Source organism: Olea europaea, unplaced genomic scaffold, assembly GCF_002742605.1.
Source record: "Olea europaea var. sylvestris unplaced genomic scaffold, O_europaea_v1 scaffold138, whole genome shotgun sequence".
Taxonomy (NCBI): domain Eukaryota; kingdom Viridiplantae; phylum Streptophyta; class Magnoliopsida; order Lamiales; family Oleaceae; genus Olea; species Olea europaea.
Genome location: NW_019231313.1, coordinates 651,905 through 678,278, shown reverse-complemented (window position 1 = coordinate 678,278; position 26,374 = coordinate 651,905). Strand labels below are relative to the sequence as shown.

General features: G+C 34.0%; 1 protein-coding gene and 1 long non-coding RNA gene across 2 annotated transcripts; both read left to right on the top strand.

Annotated features, from left to right (window-relative positions):
- The first annotated feature begins 6,201 nt into the window (after positions 1–6,201).
- On the top strand, positions 6,202–8,526 carry LOC111375492. The gene is made up of 2 exons (XR_002699317.1): positions 6,202–6,406; positions 8,223–8,526. It is a non-coding gene; the product is annotated as an uncharacterized LOC111375492 (long non-coding RNA).
- A 15,722-nt stretch (positions 8,527–24,248) lies between these two features.
- On the top strand, positions 24,249–25,578 carry LOC111375491 (transcription factor MYB8-like). The gene is made up of 2 exons (XM_022998329.1): positions 24,249–24,520; positions 24,638–25,578. Exons 1-2 carry the CDS (start codon positions 24,388–24,390, stop codon positions 25,405–25,407), a joined length of 903 nt encoding a protein of 300 aa, XP_022854097.1. The 5' UTR covers positions 24,249–24,387; the 3' UTR covers positions 25,408–25,578.
- The last annotated feature ends 796 nt before the right edge of the window (positions 25,579–26,374 follow it).

Genomic DNA, 26,374 nt, shown 5'->3' with positions numbered 1-26,374 from the left:
TTTAATGTCAAAAATATAAAACTAGAGATTAAAAATTTATATAACAAAGTTCATCGTTTTCCTAGCACAAAAATGTCTAGCCTACCATAACGACGGAATTAAATATATAAAAGTGGAATGACATCACCAATAATTGACGAAACGTGATTAATCTTTTAATATATAGATCTGTCGTCTTTTTCCTCTTTTCTGCGTGATGTCGTCTGCCTCTGTATGCACGTTCCTTAATTCCAACCGTCCAATGTCTCCCCAAGCAGCCTGCTTCCTGTGGGAATTATATATGTATAAAAATCAGATTTGAGCCCACCAATTAATTCCCCACCTATTGGCCGACAATAACAATTCAACCACGCAATTTATCGGCTTTATGTGGGTGAGGATATATATAATTTAACTTTTGTAGCCCATTAATTCACCCCACAAGCTTCTCAATTGTTTTGGTGGAAGAATTCCTTTTCTTAAAATCCCAGCAGCCGGCCAACTTTATATATTCTACCACTCAAATTTTCCGACTTCACCAATCTGTCGTTTTCTATGTATGTGTCTATGAACTTAGTCTTGTCTTCCTCTCAATTTGTCGCTGACTTGAATAATCCCAGAAGGGATTCTAATTTTCCTCAACTGCTGCACACTTTTATTTACATTTACCGAGTCCAATTCCAGCCGGCTTTCTGTTCCTTTTAATTCCCCCAAAGCTGTCGATTTTCTGTGGTCTTTATTCTATTATGCCCCGGCTTCCTCCTTCTCTCAGTTGCATGTGTGTGTGTATATATATATATATATATATGATGCAACCTAGCAGCCCTTGTATTGTAGTCTTGTAAACACAATAGGAGTCCAAGTCATCTTCAAATAGGATCCAAACTTAGGCCCAAGTTCCCATTAGCCAATAATGTTTTGGTCCAATTAGACGTCCAAAAAAAAAGCCTAACTAGTTCAATGTCCAATGCATAATTTATCTTCCGAGTCCTCAATTCTTTTATGTAATGCATTTTGGTCCTTCAATTTCTTTCTAATTTTTCTAGGCCTCATCCTTTTCCATTTCTTTTTCTTCCAAAACCTTGTGCCTTCAATCAATTGGTACTTAGCGCATTCATCTCTTCGCTTCTGCTTTCGGGTAATCTTTTGATTAATTGCACTTTGGTTCCTAAACTTTCACTTTGCGTCATTTTAGTCCTTTTTCACGTCTTTTCTCATGAATTTCACCATATTCATCATTGTTCCCTACAATTCACAAATTTAATGATATTAAGTCATAATTCAATCATTTTGCTCGTTATTAAGTTATGTTTGTGACCTAAATGAGTGTGCAAAAACACACTTATCAGGTTCCATAAGAATGTTTCGAAGGAACTTGGGGATAAAGGTTTAAATCAGCAAATCTTCGTTCTAAACCAAGTATCTCTGAAAGAACATCAGACATCTCCTTAACTGGAACAAGCATTACTTTACTAGGATATATATTACGCGTACCCTTGACAGCCTGAAGTAAAATCAAAGAAGAGAATTCATTACATGTTGTCAATCGCTCAATAACGTTAATCTTCTACAAATTACATTAGCATTCTAAGAATAAGTCGAGGGCAAATGACAGGACAGTCACATGCACAACTCTCATGCCCACTAAAATCATTTGATTGGAAAGAATAAGAGACTTTCGGAAAAGCAGAAGAAACAAAGATTTCATATCGCTTTCATATAAGCAAAACAAGATGATGAAAAATGGGAATGGACTTCTTAATCACGAGAAAATCTAGCATTAAATTTCAGCATTTGAGTTAGAGGAAACCAACAAAAAACAGAGAGATTCTCACTCCCTTCTTTATGTACATAAAGCAGTCCAAAAATTTCCCAGAAAAAACAGCAAAAGGAACTCTCTAATTACAATCCAAAACTCAAGCATCAAAATTAAATTAAATTTAAAAAAATAAAAATTAGAACGCTAGAAAACCAGGTTAGAAGGTAAAAAAGAAAAAGAAAAAGAAAAAGAAAAAAACATGGTGTTACTGCAAAACATATTGGAAGTTGACAAGGCAGTTGACAAAGCAGCTGAATTGGAAAGACATGAAGGAGCTGGTTGAAGAATCAGCAGTACATGCAGCAATTGAAAGATCCTTACACAATTGGCAGCCAACTTGGAATAACAGAATGAAAATTCTCTAGAAGAAGGAAGAGAAATTTTGTAAATTAGTTACCTTTCTGTTGTGAGAACGTGTATGTAAATTATTTATTCTAGAATAGCCTATTGTGTATATATATACTTTGCTTTTCCGTACAGTTTCAGCAAGTAGAAAAATCAATACAATTCTTTGCTTTATTTCTGCCTCCATCATTCAGCTAATTTCCTTCATTACCAATTCATTTCTAAAATGGTATCAGAGCCAGCCTTAGAAGATTCAAGTGCTGGAGATGCAAATACAGATCAAAACCAAAACCAAAACCAAAACCAAAACCAAAACCAAAGCCAAAATCCAAATGCTAATCAATCTGGCAACCCATCAAATGCTGTAAACCTTGATCCCACTCAGCCTAATAGCCCATATTTCATTGGAAGCAATGACAGTTCTGGAGCCTTGCTTGTAACCCTCACCTTGGATACTAACAATTATCATTCCTGGGCGCGATCAATGAAAAGAGCGTTGCGAATCAAAAATAAATTGGGATTTATTGATGGAAGCTTATGTGAACCAGCAAACCCAAACTACCCACTCATGGAACACTAGTTGCGTTGTAATGACGTAGTGATTACATGGATAAAGAACACAATGCCAGTTGACATCAAATGTAGTACCACATATGCTGAAACGACGCATCAACTATAGATTGAGCTGGAGCAACCTTTTGCTCTGCAAAATGTACCTCACATCTATGAAATCAAACAAGCCTGCTACTGCAAAACCAAGATCCTGTAAGTGTCTATTTTTCAAAATTCAAAACACTTCTTGATGAGCTCATGAGCTATGAAGTTGTACCTAACTGTAATTGTGGAGGCTTGAAGATAGTCATTCAAAATCAACAAAGGGACTGGGTAATGAAATTTTTGATGGGCTTGAGTGATTCATTTAAGGAAATTAAGGCACAAATTCTGTTGATCAAACCTTTTCCCAGTTTGAATGAAGTTTACTCAATAATATAGTAGGAAGTGAAAAGAAGGGAGATATCAACTGAGGGATACTTACATGAATCTATGGCTCTTCTTGCAAAGGAAAATTTCAAAGAAAAGGAAAGGCAAAGCACTCATGTGTAGAAGAGAGACAGATACTACTGCACATTTTGTAAAATTGCAAGACACTCACTTGATAGATGCTTCAAGGCAAACCCAGACAGGCCAATTTGTATCCACTATCAGATTCCTGGCCATCAGGTAGACAAATGCTACAAACTTCATGGCTATCCTCTTGGCCACAAATTCAGTGGAAAGGAAAAGGCATCAGCAAATCAAGCTGTGGCATCTTTATCTCCTGCACACGAGGTTGGAAACGGAAAATCCCAGGTGTTCTTAAGTCAAGACCAAATTTCACAGCGCGTGACTCTTCTTAAACCTGCTATTAAGCCTCAAAACCAAAATCACTCAATCAACAATGCTCAAACTATCATTACCTCCACCTCAACTGATGAAAATATACGCCAGCTATCTGGTATGTCCCTATGTACGTTTGTTACCAAACCAATATGTCCTAACATGTTAAATGTTCCTTGGATACTTGACACGGGAGCAACGGATCATATGATCTGCTCCACTTCATTTTACTCATCAATTCATGCTGAGGTTGCATATTCCATAGCTCTAACAAATGGCAACGTGGTCCCTGTTACCCACATAGGGACTGCAAAGGACACAGATGCTTTAATGCTTCAAGATGTTCTATGTGTACCTAGTTTTTCATTCAATCTCTACCAAAAAGCTAACACAGATGCTCAAATGTTGTCTAGTTTTCTTTTCTCATTGCTGCTACATCCAGGACCTTCAGTTTGGAAGACGATTGGTATGGGTGAAGTAAAAGAAGGGCTGTATCACATGATGGTCAAAGATGTTCCCTCTTTAGCACTATGAGATTACCTAAACAAATTGCATACTCATACCCAAATTCCTTTTTCTGCTTTAGCTATCTCAAATATTCAAGACTTTGATGTTTGGCATTACAAATTAGGACACACTTCTTATTCTATTATTAGTGTTGATGGTGATGTTCAATTCTCCAAATCATCTAATAATGAATTTTGTTCTATATGCCCTTGATCTAAATTGCACAAATGACCTTTTCACACAAGCAATCACAAAATTGACATATGTTTTGAATTATTACATTGTGACATCAGAGGTCCCTGCAATGAAATTGGTTCCGATGGTTCCAAGTATTTCTGAACCATTGTGGATGACTTTAGTAGATGTACTTGGACCTATACCTTGAGACTGAAATCAGATGCTTCTAATGCCCTTCAAACCTTTTGTGCTATGGCTAAAACACAGTTTGAAACCAAGGTTAAAATAATTAGAACGGATAATGGTGGAGAATTCAATATGAGAGAATTTTATCTTTAAAAAGGCATTGTACATCAAAAAACCTATGTTGAGACACCCCAACAAAATGCTGTTGTTGAAAGGAAACATCAACACATTCTTAATACGGCCAGGGTCTTGAAGTTTCAAAGTGGAATTCCATTAAAGTATTAGAACCATTGCATCCTAACTACGGTGTATCTCATCAATAGAACTCCTTCATCCACATTGAAAGATAAAAGTCCTTACCAGATTTTATTCCACAAAAAGCCATCTTATAATCACCTTAAAGTTTTTAGTTTTCTAGCTTATGCTACTACCATTGTCAATGGAAGACATAAATTCGATCCTAGAGCCAAAAATGTGTGTTCATAGGCTACCATTTTGGAGTCAAAGGATATACCTTGTTAGATCTTGAGACTGAGAAAACCTTCACATCTAGGAATGTAGTCTTTTATGAAAACATTTTTCCCTTTAAGGATGATTCTGTTAGATTAAATTATAACAACATCAGTTCCATTCAAGACCCCATAACTCACAATGAAACAACCGATACCATTCCTAGCACCTATCATGATAATATAATGCCAGAAATAAGCTCTCAAATCATTCAACCTAAGGAAGAACTTCCACAAAGTTCTGATCATGATGAGCCTCATCTTGCACTGACACTAATGCTTCTAACCCCTCACCAGGCACAACTTCTACTACTTATTTGCCCTGCAGGTTAACCAGAATCAGAAAAGCTCCAGCACATCTTCAGGACTTCATATGCCACCAGGTTACTTCACTTCACCCATCTCAAACGTTGGCCAAGCTAAAGGTACGGGATTTTTCCAATTGCCACTATCCTCTCAATGCTAGTATTTCTTATAAAAGGTTGTCAGATTTGTACAAAGTCTTTGTTACCTTTGTCACTTCTCATACAGAACCTAGGAACTACCAAGAAGCCAAAAATTCTCCTCAGTGGTGTGCAGCCATGAAATCTGAAATTGAAGCTCTTGAACTTAATGACACTTGGGTTTTGGTTGACCTACCTCCTAGCAAGGAAGCAATAGGCTGCAGATGGGTGTACAAGATCAAATTTCATGTTGATGGTAGTATAGAAAGGTTCAAAGCAAGACTCGTTGCTAAAGGATGTACACAACAAGAAGGACTCGATTACCATGAGACCTTTTCACCTGTTGCCAAACTTGTCACGGTCAGAACTCTACTAGCAATAGCAGCCATAAAGGGAGGGGACATTTTTCAGTTTGATGTCGAAAATGCCTTCCTGCATGGTGAATTGGAAGAGGGGGTGTATATGGAGATCCCCCCTGGTTATTCGCAGGATGACAAGAAGAATAAAGTTTGTAAACTCAAAAAAAGTTTGCATGGTTTGAAACAAGCATCACGTCAATGCCAGTGGCGGATCCAGCACCTGACGGGCACCTGCGGCCATGCGTGCTGGATCCGTCGAAATGTTCAGTTGCTGCTAGGAGCAGGTGTTGGCAGGCACAGCAGTTGCAAAGAACCAGAGACGGAACTGGAAGGGGAGAAGACGAGTTCCAAATTTTATTTTACTTTTTCTTTGGGCTGATGACAGAATAGGCCTTATTTTGTTTAAAAGATTAGGCCCAATGAAGAAATCAATGAATCAATCCAAGTGTCTAACCCAAATCAACAACATATGGAAATTGTCCAAACTCCAAATCCAATAATCCAATTGAAGTCATATTTTGAAATCGGCAAAGACACACATTGCAAAGCTCAAACCCTTCCATTTCCATTTGAAGCAGTAGTAGCAGTTGCGCCTGTGATTTGCAAAGTGTGAATTCATGGACCATGTCACCGTGTGCGAAGTGCGAAATCAGAAAGTGTGACTCCGAGTCTCCGAGGCCCGAGCAAGCAACCTGCAGTTTAGTGGTGAGTTAAATTGTTTTTGTTATCTGTTGTATCGTTGATTTTTTGATTCGTGCAACTGCAAACCCATCCATTTCCATGTTTTTGTTGTCTGTTTTATGTGGAGTGTGAAATCAGAATCTCCTTTTGTTTTGGAGATTTTTGTTGATTTAGGGATTTTGTTTTTGTTGGACTAGTTGGTTTAAGTTTTATTTACAATTTAATTACTGAAAAAATTTGGGGTTCAAGGATTTGGATATTTTGTGGTTGCTTGAGTTAAATTCTTTCTTTAATATATTCCTTTGCTCTGTTTTGGTGTTCAAATTTGCAGTATGGCATCTTGCTCTCCCAAGAACATAATCATATCCAAATGTGTTTAAGAGCTTGAATTGTTGAATTGTTGTCTGTTGAGAGTTGAGTTGAGACTCTTGAGTGTTGTTTGATGCAATGATGTTTACTGGATAAGGGAAATTAGGACTTATTACTGAGAGTCTGAGAATTATAATTTTTAATCAATTCTAATTGGTTTTTCAAGGATTGCCATTTTGTGGTCACGATAAATTGAACGAGTCTCTTAATAGAGGAAATCTAATCGAGTTACTAAACTAGTATACAACTCATACATTTACATATATTTGAATAATTTTTAATATTATTTAATCAAATTTTAATGACAACAATATTATTACAATTGTTGATTGTCGACGGTTAATGGTCAAGCTCCACCCTAACTGAACTTAGATGTTGGATTCATCCCTGATCAATGGTACGCCAAACTTTCAAAAATTTTCATTGAACAAGGATATGTTCAATCGAAGGTAAATTATAGCCTATTTACTAAAGGTGATGGTGCCTCTTTTACTGCTGTCTTAGTGTATGTTGATGACATAGTTGTGGCTGGAAATTGCATCGACGTGATTAACCACCTTAAAACTTCACTTCATGACAAGTTTAGGATTAAGGATCTTGGTAGGTTGAATAACTCCTTGGCATAGAGGTGGCCAGGTCTGCAAAAGGTATCAGTATATGTCAAAGGAAGTATGCTTTGGATATCTTGGATGACTCGGGGACAATTGGTTCAGCTCCTGCCAGAATACCATTACATCAAAATGTAAAATTAGCCAAAGATAAAGGGGAATTGCTCCCTGAACCAGCAATTTACAGAAGATTGGTTGGCAGATTGTTGTACCTAACAATAACTAGGCCTGATATTTCTTACTCAGTGCAATTGTTAAGTCAATTTATGGAAAGCCCCCGAATCCCACATTTGAATGCAGCACAAAGTCCTAAGATATATCAAACGGGCTCCAGGGTAGGGGATATTCTATCCAGCAGATTCAGCATTATAATTACACGGATATAGTGATTCAGATTGGGGAGCTTGTACTATTACTCGACAATCAATAACAGGTTACTGCGTGTTAATTGGAAAATCAATGGTGTCTTGGAAATTAAAGAAGTAACAAGTGGTCTCAAGATCATCTTCGAAACCTAAATATAGAGCTATGGCTGATTTGTGTTGCGAACTAACATGGTTCAGATACTTATTTTGAAGACTTGAAGATAGCTCATCCTCAAGCTGCATATTTGTACTGTGACAATAAATCAGCCGTTCATATAGCCACCAACCCAATTTTTCATGAGAGGACCAAACACATAGAGCTCGATTGTCATTTGATTCGCGACAAAATTCAAGATGGATACATTGTTACTAAGCATGTTCCTAGCAAGTCACAGATTGTAGACATTTTTTTACCAAAGCCAAAGCCTTAGGCTCGCAAGGTTTTTACTCATGCATGCTCAAGATGGGACTAATAGACATATACTCTCCATCTTGCAGTGGGCTATTGGAAGTTGACAAAGCAGCTGAATTGGAAAGACATGAAGGAGCTGGTTAAAGAATCAGCAATACAAGCAACAATTGAAAGATGCTCACACAATTGACAGCCAACTTGGAATAACAGAATGAGAATTCTCTAGAAGAAGGAAAAGGAATTTTGTAAATTAGTTACCTTTCTGTTGTGAGAACGTGTATGTAAATTATTTCTTTTAGAATAGCCTATTGTGTGTATATATACTTTGCTTTTCTGTACAGTCTCAACAAGCAGAAAAATCAATACAATTCTTTGCTTTATTTCTGCCTCCATCATTCAGCTAATTTCCTTCATTATCAATTCATTTCTAAAAAAAAATGATTATCATCTCTCAAGTTCAATCTGTGCAGTCCTTTGCTATGAGTTTGTTGTCTCTGTAGCCACTGCTGCCGCTATATTTCTTCTGTTGCAAAGAAAATAAGCCAAAAATCAAAATCCAGAGAGCAAGACCCTGTGCATTGAGAAACAAAAGCGTCAAATGCTTTCTTCTATTATTATTATTTTGATATGTCAATATATTACTAAATGCAAGTGGGCTATAATTTTTGCTGAAGAATTATCTTAGTTTCTATTACTACGAAATCATTGGAATGTCCTTTCAAATTATTGGGCTGTGATGCCATATTTTTGGTGGTCCGGCACACTTTGGGCTATGATGATAAATGGTTAAAAATTACAGATACTGCTTGAATCCTTGCCCAATAACGTATTGTGTTGGACTACTTATGACCCGGCCCAAACTTGTAATACACACATGTCGCTCCGGCCCCTTAAATCTCCTAAACCTAATATTTACAGTGATGACCTTACCTATATATTCTTGGTGTGAGACTTTTGCCCAAACTTTTGGTCTTTCATTTTCTCGTCTCTTGGTGTGTTTCTTTGAGAAGCTTCTGGGTCTCTTTGAGAGAGAGACTGTGTGTCTCTACCTTTCATTTTCTTCATGAAACTTGTTCTTTAGCCATTAAATTCCTAGTTTTCTGGTAGATTTGTGAGTGAGGAGTTTTGGTGATTCTTCGATTTCAACTGTAAAGGGTTTTTTTTGTTAAGTTTGGAGATTTTGGAACCACTGTAGTGACTGCCTCTGTATTTTTACTTTAGGACTCTGTTTTGTGAGTTTATACACTTCGTACAGACGGGTACAAGGTTAATCTTAGCCCAATCGATGAGAATTTGACGCCTTTGTGTGTAGTTTGGGTTTTGTAATCTTGGTGTCGATATTGGGTCTTTATGTAACAAGACTCTTGTCTAAAACCTTTTTTTATCGGGAAAAATAAAAATAAAAATAGAAAATAGGCCTCAGGTTCAAATCCTAATGACCTATCATATGATTAGGTTAAGTCTAACACGTGACCAGTAGTAACTGAATGGATTTAATTTTACATCAACAACAATCCTAGCGTAAATATAACGAAAATACGTAAATGAAGGGAAAAAACAGCAATAACTTACCACTCAATGAGCATATCAAATGAAAGCTTAAAAAGTGTAATCAGAGAGTACAGAACCCAATAGGTAAGCAACTGTTGATCACCAATGGGCAATTTTCGTCTCAATTGCCCTAATTTATGCATATCGACCCAAAAAATTAAAAAACCACCACCATAAATTGATAATTATTCTCAAATAATAAGTTCAAAATCAAATATTTACTAATCTCTATGTGCAGGAAGTATGAAAAAAATTAACTTCTAGAGATTTTGCACTGGTTGATGCTTTCTCGGGCAGAATCAGATCTGCTGTAGCCTAGTGCTACAGAAGCTGACCTTGGAGTTGAGCTTTCTGCTAACAGAGACAAGGTTGTTAAATCGGCTGCTGCAAATTCGTTTGAGGGAAAGGGAGAGGTCTATGGCTACGTTTATAAAACATTTACTAATGAATAATGCAATTGATTTTTTGTCTAGACAAAGGACAAACGTTTCTTCAATAGAAAAAAGTCCGTCAACAATTGTGGCCACCAAGAACAGTAGAAACCATATCACCGGCATTGTAGAACCAGTTCAAATGTGAAAACAAAGGTGCATAAATGAATAGATGTTGTGCGGAATACAAGATTACTAAGGCATTTTCCGGACTTAGTTCATCCAAAGATTGACACCAATATGAAAACAATCCAAACTTTCTTTAACCACTCCTTCACTTGTGGTTGCTAAAAGTTCACCCACTTGAAAAACCACAAAGGAAGGTAAAATCACAAAGAGAAAATTGCTACAAAGGCAGTAGAGTGAATGGATAGCAATAGGCAAAGAACACAAAGAGAAACCGCCCGTTTTCACACCAAAAAGAGAGGCAGGAGAAATGGCCCATAAACAGTACTACTTTAAATTAGGCTGCTTCAAATGGTCCAAACAATTTTTTGGGTCGGGTCATTTCACTGAGATGTTGATCTAACGATTAGTCATTTGATCGATATTGACTGAAAAAATATACCGAGTTACATTACAACCCAGGAGGCAGGAGATCGTTTGACAATTTGCCCAACAAATCTCTATCTCGGTATCACAAGACTTGTAAAGAAAACATTATCATTTGTTAGTAATACGTCTAATAGAGGGAACCGATAAAATTGAAAATTAGTTAACTCCACCAATGTTTAAAAGGTTCTTGCAACTTCTAAACTTCACCAACAACATTAATTTAGTGCCTACGTCGAAAAGATTATGCAGTGTATGTATCTTTTCAAGTCTTACTACTTCTTATGACACAATATCTCAAATAAAGCGTAGTCTAATATCAATGTGTTTGGCGCATTCATGAAAGACATGATTTTTGCATAGATGTAAAGTCCAAAATTTTTTCATAGAACAGAATTAATTATTTTATATGCGATATTTTTAATATTTTGGAAAGATAGGGACTAAATTGATATATCTGTTAATTCACTTTTATTTGGGTCGAATATTTATATTTCGATAGAGCAAAAATAAGTATATCATATTAGGTTCGTTAGATAGCTCGTATTTAATCATGTATATTAGACTCGAGAAAAGTAAATCGAATAAGTGAGACCCAAGATATTACAGTTTATAGAAATTGTTATTGTTTGGTTTTGATTTGAATAAAATATTGTATTCAATTAGGAGTGTGTCCACGCGTGGATAAAATGGAAAAATGTGGTTTTGATTTATTAGTTTTGCTCTTGAAATTTGATAGAATTTGGTTGCCATATGTAGGTTGGGTAGGATTGTTGAAAGGGTCATGCTAGATGGACAGGACCATGTCTGTCGGGGGTGCCTAATGTTTGGATAAGGTCTATGTTCAAGTATCTTTATCCTTGTTAAAAAGATTATCAATTAATTTTTATTTTATTAAATATTTTGGTGTAAAATTTCCTAGCAAGCCATGTGTCCTATAAAGTTTTTATTTGGGATATTTCATTTTAGATTATAGAGACGTGTTGCTTGAAACATTGCATTTTTCTACACGAAGTCCCATACTCTTATCCCCACTTTTCATAGAGTATTAGTATATAATATAACTCATGGAAGGCAATAATTTCTCTACACAGTATGCATATGCAAAAATATGGCAGAGGCGGAAAGAATTAAGTGAATATGATTTTTTTTTAGTTTCGTCTTCCAAAAATTAAGTAATCTAATAAGGCAGGATAACAAGGTGCAGATGTTTATATCCCATTTGAATTATTCTTTTTTTTTGCTGTTGATTTATTATACTTATGAAAGTTAAAGATATGATATCATATATATGATATGATCATCTGGTACTAAAGATATGATATGTATTGAGCTCTTATCGGTCCCTAAAAATATGATTGCGGTATGATATTTTTATGCGTGATTTAACTATTTTATTCGGAATTGCACCATATTTTTTGTGTCCTATTGAGTATTCCCATATACTCACTATTTTCCTCTACTCGTCACAGGTTAGAATGAGACGTCGGTTGGCGAGCGATGAGGTGCAGTCGTGGTGCCAAGATTTATAGAACTCAGTAATAATAATCCGGTGAAATTTGACTGTGGATTTTATTTCAACATTTATTTTAGTTTCATAATTATTATGGAAATTGTTATTTGGAGTTAAGAAGATGTTTATTTGGTTATGTTTCTTATAGGTTTTATTTATCATTGGTAGAACAAAAAATTTAATATTGGGATGTTGATATGTTTATTTAAATTATGGAATGAACTTTTAGTAACGATTTAAATCTTAGTAACAATTTAAATCTTAAAATTTAAGTCGTTACAATTTGGTATTAGAGATCATGTTTAAATTTTCTACAGACTCACTTGGATTTTAAAGTTAAAAAAATTGTCGTGAATAGTATTACTATTCATGGTGAACAATGAAGGGAAAAAAATTTAAAAGAAAAAAAAAGGTTTATTTAAATGGTTTATATGTGTGTGTGTGCGCGCGTATATATATATATATTTATATATTTCCTTAGAATAGAATGTTTTATGTTTAACCACAATGATCATTAAATTATTTAGTTACTAGCTTTTTTAATTTGTGAAATTTCATAATAGTCCATGCACTAGTACATTATTTTTCTCATAGTTGAAATTACGATGTAGTTCCTATATAAATTTTTTAAAAATATATATATAATAATAAATAAAAATAAAAAATTTATATATAAATCCATATGTGGTAGGAATATTCTTTTTAACTCAATTGTTTATGTCACTTCGTTATAAAAATAAAAATAAAAAATCAAGTAGTTATGGTCATATGTTAATGCAGTAGAGACATGTACACACATTTAGTATATTAAATAAAGTGCTAATTGTGATTAACGTAGAGAGTGCAATTTGATGCATTACTGCTAAATCTAATATGTGTGGCATTGATGATCGGTGAAAGAATCTCGTTAAAATCAACACCCTCCTTCTGCGTATATTCCTTGGCCACTAAAATAGTTTTAAATCTTAAGGGTTCAGATTTATTAGCACCCTCCTTAACCTTAAAAATGAAAGCCCAAGAATGACTAACCGGGGGGGGGGGGGGGGGGTGAAGTTATTAAAACTTTTTCGAAAATTAATTCTAGATATATCTATTGCACAAATATGAAATTGAAAAATGAAGATAATGTAAAGCTAATAAGTAAAAGGGATAGAGATTGCAAACGATTTAATAAGAGGTTTGATCCAACTCAACCGATCTACGTTCTCTATTACCAAGCTCTCCGTCACGAATAAGGCATTTTTCATTATATTGATTGACTTATAGTGCAATCCAACCCTTACAACGCTTCCGATGGCTCATAAGCAAGAAGCACTGATCCTTTTACAATCCTTGAACTTTTCGAGACTTAACACGACCCACAATTCAATCAAAAGTAAGCTTTACAAAAATGAATTTTCTCCCACAATAAAGATGTATTCAAAGTTGAGTACAATGGAGAAAAGTAGGCTAACACTTTAATGAATGACAATAAGTAAAGCTCAAGTGTTAGGTTTGAAAATTTTTGATCAATGATATTCAAAAGTAAACTCAATCAAAAGTTTTTCAAAAGTGAATGAATTGATAAAGATAAATAAGAAGTAGAGAGTTAAAACTTGAAGTATCTCAATTTAATGCTCTTGGAAGTGATAATTATTAATGCAAAAGGTTGGGGTATTTATAGAGTCCAAAACGTTAAAAAAATCTGAATTTGCGGATGACTCGTCCGGTTGATCACCTCTTGTCCGGAAGACCAATATAGCCATTTGTATAGTAAAAATCAGAAGTTTCAGAATGGTCAAATTTTGGACCGTTGGAGAGGTTCAGTCGACCGCCTCCCATGGCCAGTCGACCGCCCCGACAGTGCGATCTTTTCATGTTTTGACTTCATTTGTTTCGATTTGAAAGTTTTGAAGTGTATAGACTTTTGGAGAATATTTTTAACTAAATTTTCATAATAAAAATGTCTTTAAAGTCCATATGTCATTTTCATGTTTGATTAAAAAATAGTTTGCATTCGAATTATTTTAGTGCACAAAAATTATTTTTAATGCATGGCAAGATTTTGAGCTTAACTATTCTTTGCCAAATATCAAAGCATTAGTATCTTTACATTTTGCCTAAGAAATCAAGTCTTTACTTCGAAGTTTGCCTCGTCTTGATCTTTCTTTGATGTCGTCTCTAACGCTCTTGATCTTTCTTGGTATTTATCTGTTAAACTTTTTGTCTCGAATGATTAGACTTGAATACATGGCTTCTATTTCGATCTTCATTCGAAGCCCGATAATACATGATTGATTTGAACATTGAACTATCATTGTTAAAAAAAATTTGTTAGAAATAATCTTATTTGTTATGATCAAAACATTGAGGATTAAGTCGATCATATGTCAACAATTTCCTCCTTTTTTATTATGACAAACAAGATGATTTGCAAGATAAATTTAACAATTTATATCAAGGAATATGCATTAAAAAATTTATCATGTAATCTATTCTCCTTATCCTTTACAAATATGACCATATATTAAAGGCATATATTTAATGTTCAATCATGCATAATCATCTCACCATATTTCCCCTTTTGACATAAGCAAAAAATATAGCATTTAAGAGCAATATAGAATCATACAACATTCCCCCTTAATTTAACACAGAAAGCATCAAAATAGTTTAGACGTCAACATAAGCAAATTTAAAGACAATAGTGGTTAATAGTTTAGACCCACATAAGGAGTACAATACAAATGCATAAAATTATATTTAAGACTCCGGAGGAGGTGGTGGCAGGAAAAGTGCATCAAACCGAGCATAAAAGGCATTTTGCTGAGCTTGCATGGCTTCCTACTGAGCAGTGTAATAAGTATAGAAAGCATCTTGCTGAGCCTGCATCACCATTTGTTGAGCTTGTATTGTGTCCTGCTGAACTTGCAATTGGTGAAGCATCCCACCAAGCCCGTTGATAGATGAGGTAAGAGAGTCAAGCCATCCATTAAGAAGATTGTAGTGATCCTCGGTAAAAGTAAAACGATTGAAAGGTGGAGGAGCATTTGATCCCGAAATGTCATGTGGTGGACTGGAAACGAGTGGTGTGTCGTCGGCCTGATCATCTTGCTCCTCGTCATTTTAGCATGCCAAATGGTAAGGCCTTTATGCGATTGGCGGAATGGACTATTTTCATGTGACCAATAACAATAGTTGGAAAGTCTATTTTTCTTCCAACTAAGAATGAGTCAAGAAGGAATAAATTGACGTGAGTTACTTCATCGAGATGACCTTTCCTAGGTAGAATAATATGGGCGATGATGTTGTGTAAAACCTTACAAGGTAAAGTTAATTGATTTGAACTAAGTTTTGTAGGGTGTACAAAATTCTTTCCGGTCACTCTACGACATGCAACAATAGGATTATAACCTTTAAAGGTTGGATGAGCCATATGACAAAACACTTGATTTGAACAATCTTCTAATTCAAGAAGAGAACGTAGAAGGGCATGGGTAATGATAATTCGTTTACCTTTGAGAAAACAAGAAATACTACTCGGACGAGGAATATAAACCATGTTTTTGTAAAATTCTTGCATAAGCTTAGGATAAGCATTTTCTTCCATGGATGCAATGGAAGTCCAACCCATGCTTTCAAAGAACACTGCTATATGAAATGCAGGTGCTTGAAGTGTAAAATCGTCAAAATCTACAGTCTTACCTATAAGAATGAGAGATTTATCAAAGTGATTTTCTGGCACTTTGAGTTCGTCCTTTGATGAAGGAATTGGTAGCCTCTCCCTCCTTAGCTTCTTTCTTGGTATTTTCACTCTAGGCATGATGATTTAAATGTGGAAAAACTTTATAACCCGGTTAACCGTGTAAAAAGAGAGAAAGATGAGTTGGAGTTGGAAAGAAATGGGGATTTTAAGAGTTTGAAGAAGAAAAAGTGATAGGTTTTGCAAATGTTGTGGAAATTTCAAGAAAAAGTTGTAGATTTAGGTAGATTTGAGGTAGATCTAAGAGGAAGAAGAAGAAAAGTGAGAAGAAATGGAAGAGAAATGAAGAAGAAATGTTTTAAAACCTGAAAAACCCGTCGGTCCGTTCGACTGGACGTCTTTTTTTTTTTTTTTTTTTTTTTTTTTTACTCAAAAACTCTGGTTCTCTGGTAGACCTGCCAATTTTATTTTATTTATTATTTTTTTTAATGGAATGCAAAAGCATTAGTGATAAAAATTTAAACTTACATTACTTCACTTTCTTTAATAATTCCTAAACCTCTTCTAATCTGAAAGAATCGGTCATGTGCCAGAGGCTTGGTAAAAATATCGGCTAATTGGTCATCGATTTTGATAATTTCTAATTCAATATCTCCCTTTTGTACATGATCACGAAGAAAGTGGAGATGAATTTCAATATGTTTAGTTCGTGAATGCAAGACGGGATTTTTAAATAAGTTAATAGCACTAGTGTTATCACAATAGATAGGCACATAATCATAAGATAGGTGATAGTCACAAAGGGTTTGTTTCATCCAAAGTGTTTGTACACAACAACTTGCAATCGAAATGTATTCCGCCTCGGTGATGGATAAAGCAACAAAATTTTGTTTCTTGCTTGACTATGACACAAGTGCAAAGCCTAGAAAGTCGCAATTTCCGCTAGTGCTTTTGCGATCAACATTACATCCGGCCCAATCGGTTTCCGAATAACTAATTAGATCAATGTGAGTACCCTTTGGATACCAAAGTCCTAGGGTTTTAGTTCTACTAAGATAACGAAAAATTCTTTTTACGGCACGTAGATGTGATTTCTTAGGATTAGATTGAAATCTAGCACATAAGCATATACTAAACATAATATCGGGTCTACTAGCAGCTAAATAATGAAGGGATCCGATCATACCTCGATATTTTGTGATATCAACCGGAGTGCCATGCTCATCTTTGTCAAACTTTAAAGTGGTGCTCATCGGTGTGTTCATGGACTTAATGTCATGCATATAAAATGTTTTGAGCATTTCTAAGATGTACTTATTTTGGTTTATAAAAACTCCGTCTTTTGTTTGTTTAATTTGAAAGCCAAGGGAAAATTTTAGTTCTCCCATCATGCTCATTTCAAATTCTTTACTCATGCAATTTGAAAATTCTTCACAAAGACTAATATTTGTAGTGCCATAAATAATGTCGTCAACATAAATTTGAACGATAAGCATATCCTCCTTAAGAGTTTTTATGAAAAGTGTAGTATCCGCTTTTCCAATAGAAAAATCATTTGAAAGTAGAAATTTCCTTAAACATTCATACCAAGCTCTTGGAGCTTGTTTTAAGCCGTACAGAGCTTTTCTAAATTTAAAAATATGATCCGAATACTTATGATTTTTAAAATTGGGAGGTTGCTCAACAAAAACTTCTTCTTGAATAAATCCATTTAATAATGCACTTTTCACGTCCATTTGATAAAGTATAAAACCTTTAAAGCATGCAAATGAAGCATAAGAATGGATTCTAGTCTTACTACGGGTGCAAATATTTCTTCAAAATCGATATCTTCTTCTTGATTGTAACCTTGGGCCACTAATCTAGCCTTGTTACGCACAATTATTCCATTTTCATCTCTTTTGTTTCTAAAGACCCATTTGGTACCAATAACGATTTGATGATTTGGTCTAGCGACTAAGTCCCAAACATAATTTTTTTCAAATTGATTTAATTCTTCTTGCATCGCTACAATCCAAAACTCATCAAACTCTGCTTCTTTAAAAATTTTAGGTTCGATTTGAGAAATAAATGCACAACTACCAAAACTATTTTTATAAGAAGTTCCAGTAGTAGGTATATCATCATCACTACCTTTCTCTCGATCAAAAGAGTTAGCCTCGTCAAAAGTAACATGCATAGATTCTTCAACGACTAAAGTTCGTTTGTTAAACACTCTATAAGCTTTACTAGTTAATAAATATCCTAGGAAAATTTCAACATCGGATTTGGAGTCGAATTTTCCCAAATTGTCTTTTGTATTTAAAATAAAACATTTACATCGAAAAACTTTGAAATAATTAATATTTGGAATTCTATTTTTCCAAAGTTCCTAAGGTGTTTTAGTTTATTTTTTGCTCACTAAAATTCTATTGATGACGTAGCAAGCGGTATTAACGGCATCGGCCCAAAAGTACTTAGGCAAATTATTTTCATTTAACATGGTCCAAGCCATTTCTTGCAATGTGCAATTCTTCTGTTCTACAAACCATTTTATTGAAGTGTTCTAGGAGCCGAAAAGTTATGTTTATATCCATGTTCTTTACAAAAATCATCAAAACCAACATTATCAAATTCTCCACCATGGTCACTTCTAATTGTTGTAATAGAATAGCCTTTTTCATTTTCAACTTTTTTACAAAAATGTTTAAAAACTTTCAAGGCTTCTTCTTTTAAGTTTAAAAATATGACCCGAGTGAATTTTGAAAAATCGTCGACTATAACAAAGGCGTAATGTTTACCACCTAAGCTAGCCGTCCTAGAAGATCCAAAAAGATCCATATGGAGAAGTTGTTAAGGTTTTATAGTTGAAGAATAGAGTTTAGATTTGAAAGAATTTTTTTACTTGTTTTCCAAATTGACAAGCATCACAAATTTTATCTTTTTCAAATTTTATATTTGGCAAATCTTTTACAAAACAATTTTTAGAAATTCTTGAAAGAAGATCCATGCTTGCATGCCCAAGTCTTCTATGCCATAGTCATGATTCTTCTCTCAAGCTAAGTAAACAATTTTCATCATCTTCAAATTTAATGTTTATAATATAAACATCTTTACTTCGGTTTCCTATGAAAATCACCTATTTAGATATAGCATCCTTAATAAGGCATTTTGAAGAATCGAATTTTATATTATAACCTTTATCGCATAATTGACTAATACTTAGTAAATTATGTTTGAGGATATCAACAAGTAGAACATTTTCAATTGAAGGGGTTGAGTGATTACCAATATTTCCAATACCAATTATTTTACCTTTGGCGTTATCCCCGAAGGTTACATGTCCTCCATTCTTTTCTTTGAAATTTGATAGCAATGATCAATCTCTGGTCATATGCTTTAGCCAACCGCTATCTAAGAACTATCTTTTAGTTTTCTTCAGTTCATACAAGAAAAATTTAAGTTTTGATTTTTGGTATCCATACAAACTTGGGTCCTTGATAGTTAGTTTTAGTGGATTCTCGAATCCACTTATGCTTGTTTTCGAAAAATAGCTTCTTTGTAGCTACACAATTAAAGGCTACATGTCCACTCTTATTACAAAAACTACATGTAGTGTTAGAAGCTTTAACAAACATATTTTTGAGGAATTTTTGTTTTAAAGAGGGTTTATATCCTATTCCCCTTTTATCAAAAACGCATTTTGACTACCGAGCATTAAATAAAAAAATTTCTTTCCGTCGGTGAATTTATGAATGATTCTTGTTAAGTCATCCACTTTTTCTTTCAAAGCAATGTTCTCTTTTACTACAAAATCATGATCAACATTTTCTTGTTACTTTTTCAAAATTTTATTTATTTCTTCTTTCAACAAAAAATTTTTCTTTTTAAGGATAGCATGACTTAGGGCAAGTTTTTCAAATTTCTCAAGCATTTCATCATAAGAATTTGAAAGCTCATCATAAGAATTTTTTCCTCTAAATGTACCTCGTCTTCGATTGCCATGAAACACATATTTGCCACTTTGTTTTGACTATCATTTTCACTTTATTCTTCATCGTCGCTAGCATCCTATGTTGTTTGGAGTGCCTTTTTCTTGAAATTTTTCTTTTTATTTGGACATTCGGTTCTCTTGTGGTAGGGCTTATCACAATTATAGCAAATAATCTTTTTGCCTCTTTCTTCTCCTTTTTCTTTTTTCTTTTGAAATTTTCGATTATTGCGAAAGCCTCCCCATTTCTTGACAAGAAGAACCAAGTCATCGAGCTCTTCATCGCTCATGTCTTCTTTTGATGTTCCTTCTTCAATTGCTGGTTTTAGTGCAATTTGTCGTTTGTGAGGCTCCTTTGATTCCTCTTTGCTTTTTCTTGTTTTCTCCTTAATTTCGGCATTATTTAGCTCATAGGTCATTAATGTGTCAGAGAGCTCCTCCAAAGGATATGCATTTATATCCTTGGTATTTTCGATCAACATTCTTATCGGGCTCCACTCCTCCGACAAGGACCTAAGCATTTTACTTACAAGTTCACCGTTAGTAAATTTACGATCATAACCTTTAAGAACATTTACAATATCGGTAAAACGTGTAATCATATTAACAATGGGCTCATCTTATTTCATAAAGAAATTTTCAAATTATTTAACCAACAAATTTAGTTTTGTTTCTTTAACCTTGCTTGTGTCAACATGAGTGACTTCAAGAGCATGTCAAATATAATATGCCGATTCACATGTGCTTATTCTATTAAACTCATTTCTATCAAGTGCACAACAAAACAAATTTTTAGCCTTGGCATTTAAGGACAATTTTCTCTTATCTTCATCATATTCTTCCCTAGTTTTAAAAATAGTTTGATCCGGTCTACCATCTATTTTAATAGTTTTGGTAGGAACATATGGACCAAATTCGATAACTTCCCAAATATTATAATCAATAGATTGCACATATATCATCATTCTAGCTTCCCAATAATTGTAGTGTGTGCCATCAAAAAAGGGGGTCGATTAGTGGAGTGTCCCTCTAGAGTTTGAAACACTTGGTTAGCCATTACTTAAGATTGTAAAATCTTTTAAAAGTGAGTACCTCGCTCTGATACCAATTGAAAGCCCAAGAATGACTAACCAAGAAGGGGGGTGAATTGGTTATTAAAACTTTTTCGAAAATTAATTCTAGATATATCTATTGCGCAAATATGAAATTGAATAATGAAGATAATGTAAAGTTAATAAGTAAAAGGGATAGAGATTACAAACGATTTAATATGAGGTTCGATCCAACTCAACCGATCTACGTCCTCCGTTACCAAGCTCTCCATCACGAGTAAGGTCTTTTTCACTATATTGATTGACTTATGGTGCAATCCAACTCTTATAACGCTTCCGGTGACTTACAAGTAAGGAGCACCGATCCTTTAACAACCGTTGACCTTTTCGGACACGACCCACAATTCTATCAAAAGTAAGCTTTACAAAAAGGAATCTTCTCCCACAATAAAGATATATCTAAAGTTGAGTACAATGGAGAAAAATAGGCTAACACTTTAATGAATGGCAATAAGTAAAGCTCAAGTGTTAGGTTTGAAACACTTTGATCAATGATTTTCAAAAGTAAACTCAATCAAAAGTTTTCCAAAAGTGAATGAATTGATAAAGATAAATAAGAAGTAGAGAGGTAAAGCTTGAAGTATCTCAATTTAATGCTCTTGGAAGTGATAATTATTAATGCAAGAGGTTGGGGTATTTATAAAGTCCAAAACATTAAAAAAATTTGAATTTTCGAATGACTCGTCCGGTCGACCCGTTTGTACAGTAAAAATCAGAAGTTTTAGAATGGTCAAAGTCCAGTCGACCACCTCTCTGGGCGGTTGACCACCCCGACAGTGCGGTTTTTTCACGTTTTGACTTCATTTGTTCCGATTTGAAAGTTTTGAAGTATATGGATTTCTGGAGAATATTTTTAACTAAATTTTCATAATAAAAATGTCTTTAAAGTCCATATATCATTTTCATGTTTGATTAAAAAAAAAGTTTGAATTCAAATTATTTTAGTGCACAAAAAATATTTTTAATGCATGGCAAGATTTTGAGCTTAACTATTCTTTGCCAAATATCAAAGAATTAGTACCTTTACATTTTGCTTAAGAAATCTAGTCTTTACTTCGAAGTTTGCCTCGCCTTGATCTTTCTTTGATGTCGTCTCTCACGCTCTTGATCTTGATCTTTCTTGCCATTTATCTCTTAAACTTTTTGTCTCGAATAATTTGAATTGAATACATAGCTTCTATTTTGATCTTCATTTGAAGTCCGATAATACATGATTGATTTGAACATTGAACTATCATTACTAAAAAGAACTTGTTAGAAATAATCTTATTTGTTATGATCAAAACATTGAGGATTAAGTCGATCATATGTCAACAAAAAACCCATTTACAATCAACTGTAGATTTATTTTTAGGTCTTGGTACTAACTCTCAAGTTTGATTCTTTTTAAGAAGCGCATCTACTCTTTCATTGCATTAAACCACTTTTCTGATTGTTTACTTCTCATTGCCTCCTCAAATGTTTTTGGCTCTCTATCAACTAAATCCTCATAGTTAGTGTGAGCAAAAGATAAATCAAATTCATATCCAAATTTTCTAGGCTTTCTCTTTTGTCCCCTCTCTCTATTCCTAAATAAGTTATAATTTGCTTAGGGATTTTCTATTTCATGATGTTCTTCTATAACTACTTCCTCTCTATTCCCCACTTCAGGTTGTTGAACCTGAGTCTCCATCTCATCAGGGATAGTAGGTCTAGATGTGCTAAATTTTCCTAACCCACCTTCAACTAACCTCTTCACCTTTTTTCTTCACTCACAAGTTCAGATTCAGTCTTAAGGCAAGTCATTTCAACCTCATTAAACGTGACATCTCTATTTTCAATGATCTTAACCACCATTTGGCTTTTATCCTACAACCTGTAACCCTTAACACAATCTGGGTAACATAGAAAAACGATTTTCTAGCTCTAGGTTCAAGCTTTTCTTTGCTCAAATAGAAAAAAGCAACACAACCAAAAATTTTAAGCACAGAATAATCACTTAGTTTACCATATCATTTTTCATGAGGAGTATCACTATTCAATGCAGCAGATGAAGTCAAATTAATCAAACAATAGGCAGTGCAAGAAACATTCTTATGCCTAGTTATTCCATCTTCTTTGAACATATTGTCAAATTCCATGTTGTAAAACTCTAAACCATTATCAGTTCTCAAAAATCCGAATCTTTTGCCAGTTTGATTTTAAACTTGTTTTTTTCAATTATTAAAACTGTGAAAAATATCGAACTTGTCTTTTAAAAGATAAATCCACAACTTCCTCATGTAATCATCGATAATAGACAAGAAATACCTATTTTTGCTCGAGATTGGATAATTATCAGGACCCTACAAATCTGAATGCACATATTCAAGTTTGTCTTTAATTTTATAAATACTCATGGATCATTAGCCTTTTTGTTTTCATAAGGGTAGGGTAAGGTGACGTGGGGTGGGGATGGGTGGTTGGGGTAGAGTTCTTTTAAAATTAGTCAAAATTGTGATCAATATCAATCTTTGGTCAATACTACATATTTTTGAAAGGTTTGGAACTTTCGCTAATATAAATTGAAAGTTAGGGTAAAATTTATAAAAAATGAACATGTTAGAGACCATTATTGTAATTTTTCCTATCAATGATTGGTGTACGAACCTTGTACAATTGCTTGAAAATTAGATTTGTATGATATAGGAATTTATTATTTCCTCGCAAAATTGAAACTATTGAAGAGTTATAATTACAATTTAATCATTTTCTTAAGCAAATAAATAATTTTATAATATATCCACTATTTGGCATACATTATTTCAAATTTTTTTATTCTACACACTCATTTTCATCTACATATTCACTTAATTAAATATTTTGCAAGTTATTAAAAATTTTCTCTACTTTTTAACCATACATTTTTCAAAAACTCACTAATCAAAACTTTACTTTTGCCAAATAATGGCAATCAAACATTGGCTTAGTTGAATATAAAGTTATTATCGATACAAACGGTTGAAGAGATTTAGAAAGATGTATATATAGCCCCTATTTGATTAAGATAAAAATCGAAATTTTTTTGTAGATTTTAATAAATGTTAATAGAATATGTGATTGAAAAGTTGTAGGTCCAATAAAATGTATGGTGAAATTTAAATGCTGATTTTGACTTAAATTTTAATTTACCTTAAAGTTGAGCTGAACGGGGACAATTTATTTATTATTTTCATTTTTATGATGGAATTTGTCATAAAGGACCAGGATGCTTCCACGAAATAATAGATTAAGGACAAGACAAATCGTACGTTTTTTCTTCCTCAAATACCCATACACTCCTTATGTTGTTATCTTTAAAATGACGTTGAGCATTAGCAACGTGATGAGTTTGTGTTATGTTACTTCTATCCTCAAAACACACACACTCCTCTCTGGCAGCGTGTGTGAGTAAATTTCAAAGTCAAGTGAAGTGAAGAAAAATGGGAAGATCTCCTTGTTGTTCAAAAGTAGGATTGCAGAAAGGTCCATGGTCCTCCGAAGAAGACACTTTGCTAAGAAATTATATTCAACAGCATGGTGAAGGCCAGTGGAGATCCGTACCCAACAAAGCTGGTAATTTTTTTTTCCCCTCTAAATCTTCTTACAAATGCTGGGGAGATGGAGTGTTGCGAATTTGTTTTAAAAAGCGAGTTCTTCTTAACATTTTTGCTGATGTTTCTGTGAAAAAAGGGCTGCTAAGATGTGGGAAGAGCTGCAGATTGAGATGGATGAACTATCTCCGACCTGGAATCAAGAGAGGAAACATCACTACCGACGAGGAAGATCTTATCATCAGACTTCATTCCCTGTTGGGCAATCGCTGGACACTGATCGCCGGAAGATTGCCAGGTCGAACCGACAATGAGGTCAAGAATCACTGGAACACCCATATGTTGAAGAAACTCAAGAATTCAGGTATTCAACCAAAAATACCCAAGCATTCGACGAAACTCCCCGGCCAAGAGACCCAAAATGCAGTTGAACCAGAAACGGACAAGCGTTCAACGAAATGCCCCGAAGCAGAGACCCAAAATGCAGTTGAACCAGAAGCAGACAAGCGTTCGAAAAAAAGCCTACAGAAGCAAACCAAATCTACAGTGCCAGAAACTGGCATTTCCAGAAGACGAACGAAGAAGGAAAGGAACGGTACACAAGGTAGCGAGACCAGGACGCTCCATATTCCGAAACCCATAAGGCTTTCTTCGGTATGTTCGAGGAGTAACAGCTTAGACAGTTTGTTGAGTGCTGCATCGTCTGGTGATGTTTCAGTCGACACAGAAAAGTTTAAACTTTGGCCTTTGGTTGAGCCTGATCATGCAAATCATGGGGGGTTTGATAAAGTTTTTGATGAATATAAAGATTTTTTCAGCACCTATGAATTTCCCCTCCATTATTCGGATTCTTCGAGTTCCGTAAAAATGCTGGAGAAGGTGTACGATGAATATCTTCAGCTGCTGTAGGAAAAATACAGCATGATTGGCTATATGATCAGAAAATAGTATGGTACTTTATGAATATTCCCCTGGTTTTGATTAATGTTTCGATGTAATTATTTGTTATTCATGCGTTTGCTAGTTTTCATATATGTACGTTTGTCTTAAATTATTATACATTTGAGTACACAACATAAATCTCCTTTTCTTTTATATGGAAGCTTTTTTGTAAATTTGACAAAATTTTTGCGCAAGTAATGTATAATATATTAAAATAAAAACGCAGAGTGAAAAAAAATAATTCTCAAATTTTGAAAACATGTTTCACAAAGCCTACAAAAAAAAAAAAAAAACTTTTAAAAGTAACCTTTTGCTTTCAAATATGTTAGAATATTTTTTTTATTTTAAAAAAAATTAATTTTTAGTAATATTTTTTACTATCAAAATAATTTACTTTTTGTTGTTTCAAGTCTTTCACACTAACAATCGGTATCCATCCTCAAACTTACCTTTTATTATATATTATTTTATATCTTTAGTCTCGTTTGATTCTCAATTTTTTGCCACAAAAATAAAAAATTTGATCGTTATCCATCACATCAAACTATTATATTTGATTTTCTATCTCTTGTATGGATCCCATAACAACAGTATTTTTCATTCTCATTCTTATAAAAATGGGTACCAAACAAGACCTTAGTAACAATTAGGAACATATCCACACAATTATTACAAAATTCACTATTTCCAAGGTTATTTTTCAACCATATTGATATCTTATCAAAGTCCTTTTGTTGTTGGTGATAATAATAAATAATTTATGTTAGTGGAAATGAAGATTTGATAGAAAATGGAGAATGCATCGAGTTAATACTAGGTCTTATAAATTTTTATTAATTAATTATCTAATTAACGTGAGATTTGATTTAAATTATTAGTTGTAGAGAATAAATAATCAAGTATGAATTATACTCAGTACTCTACCTTGAATTAA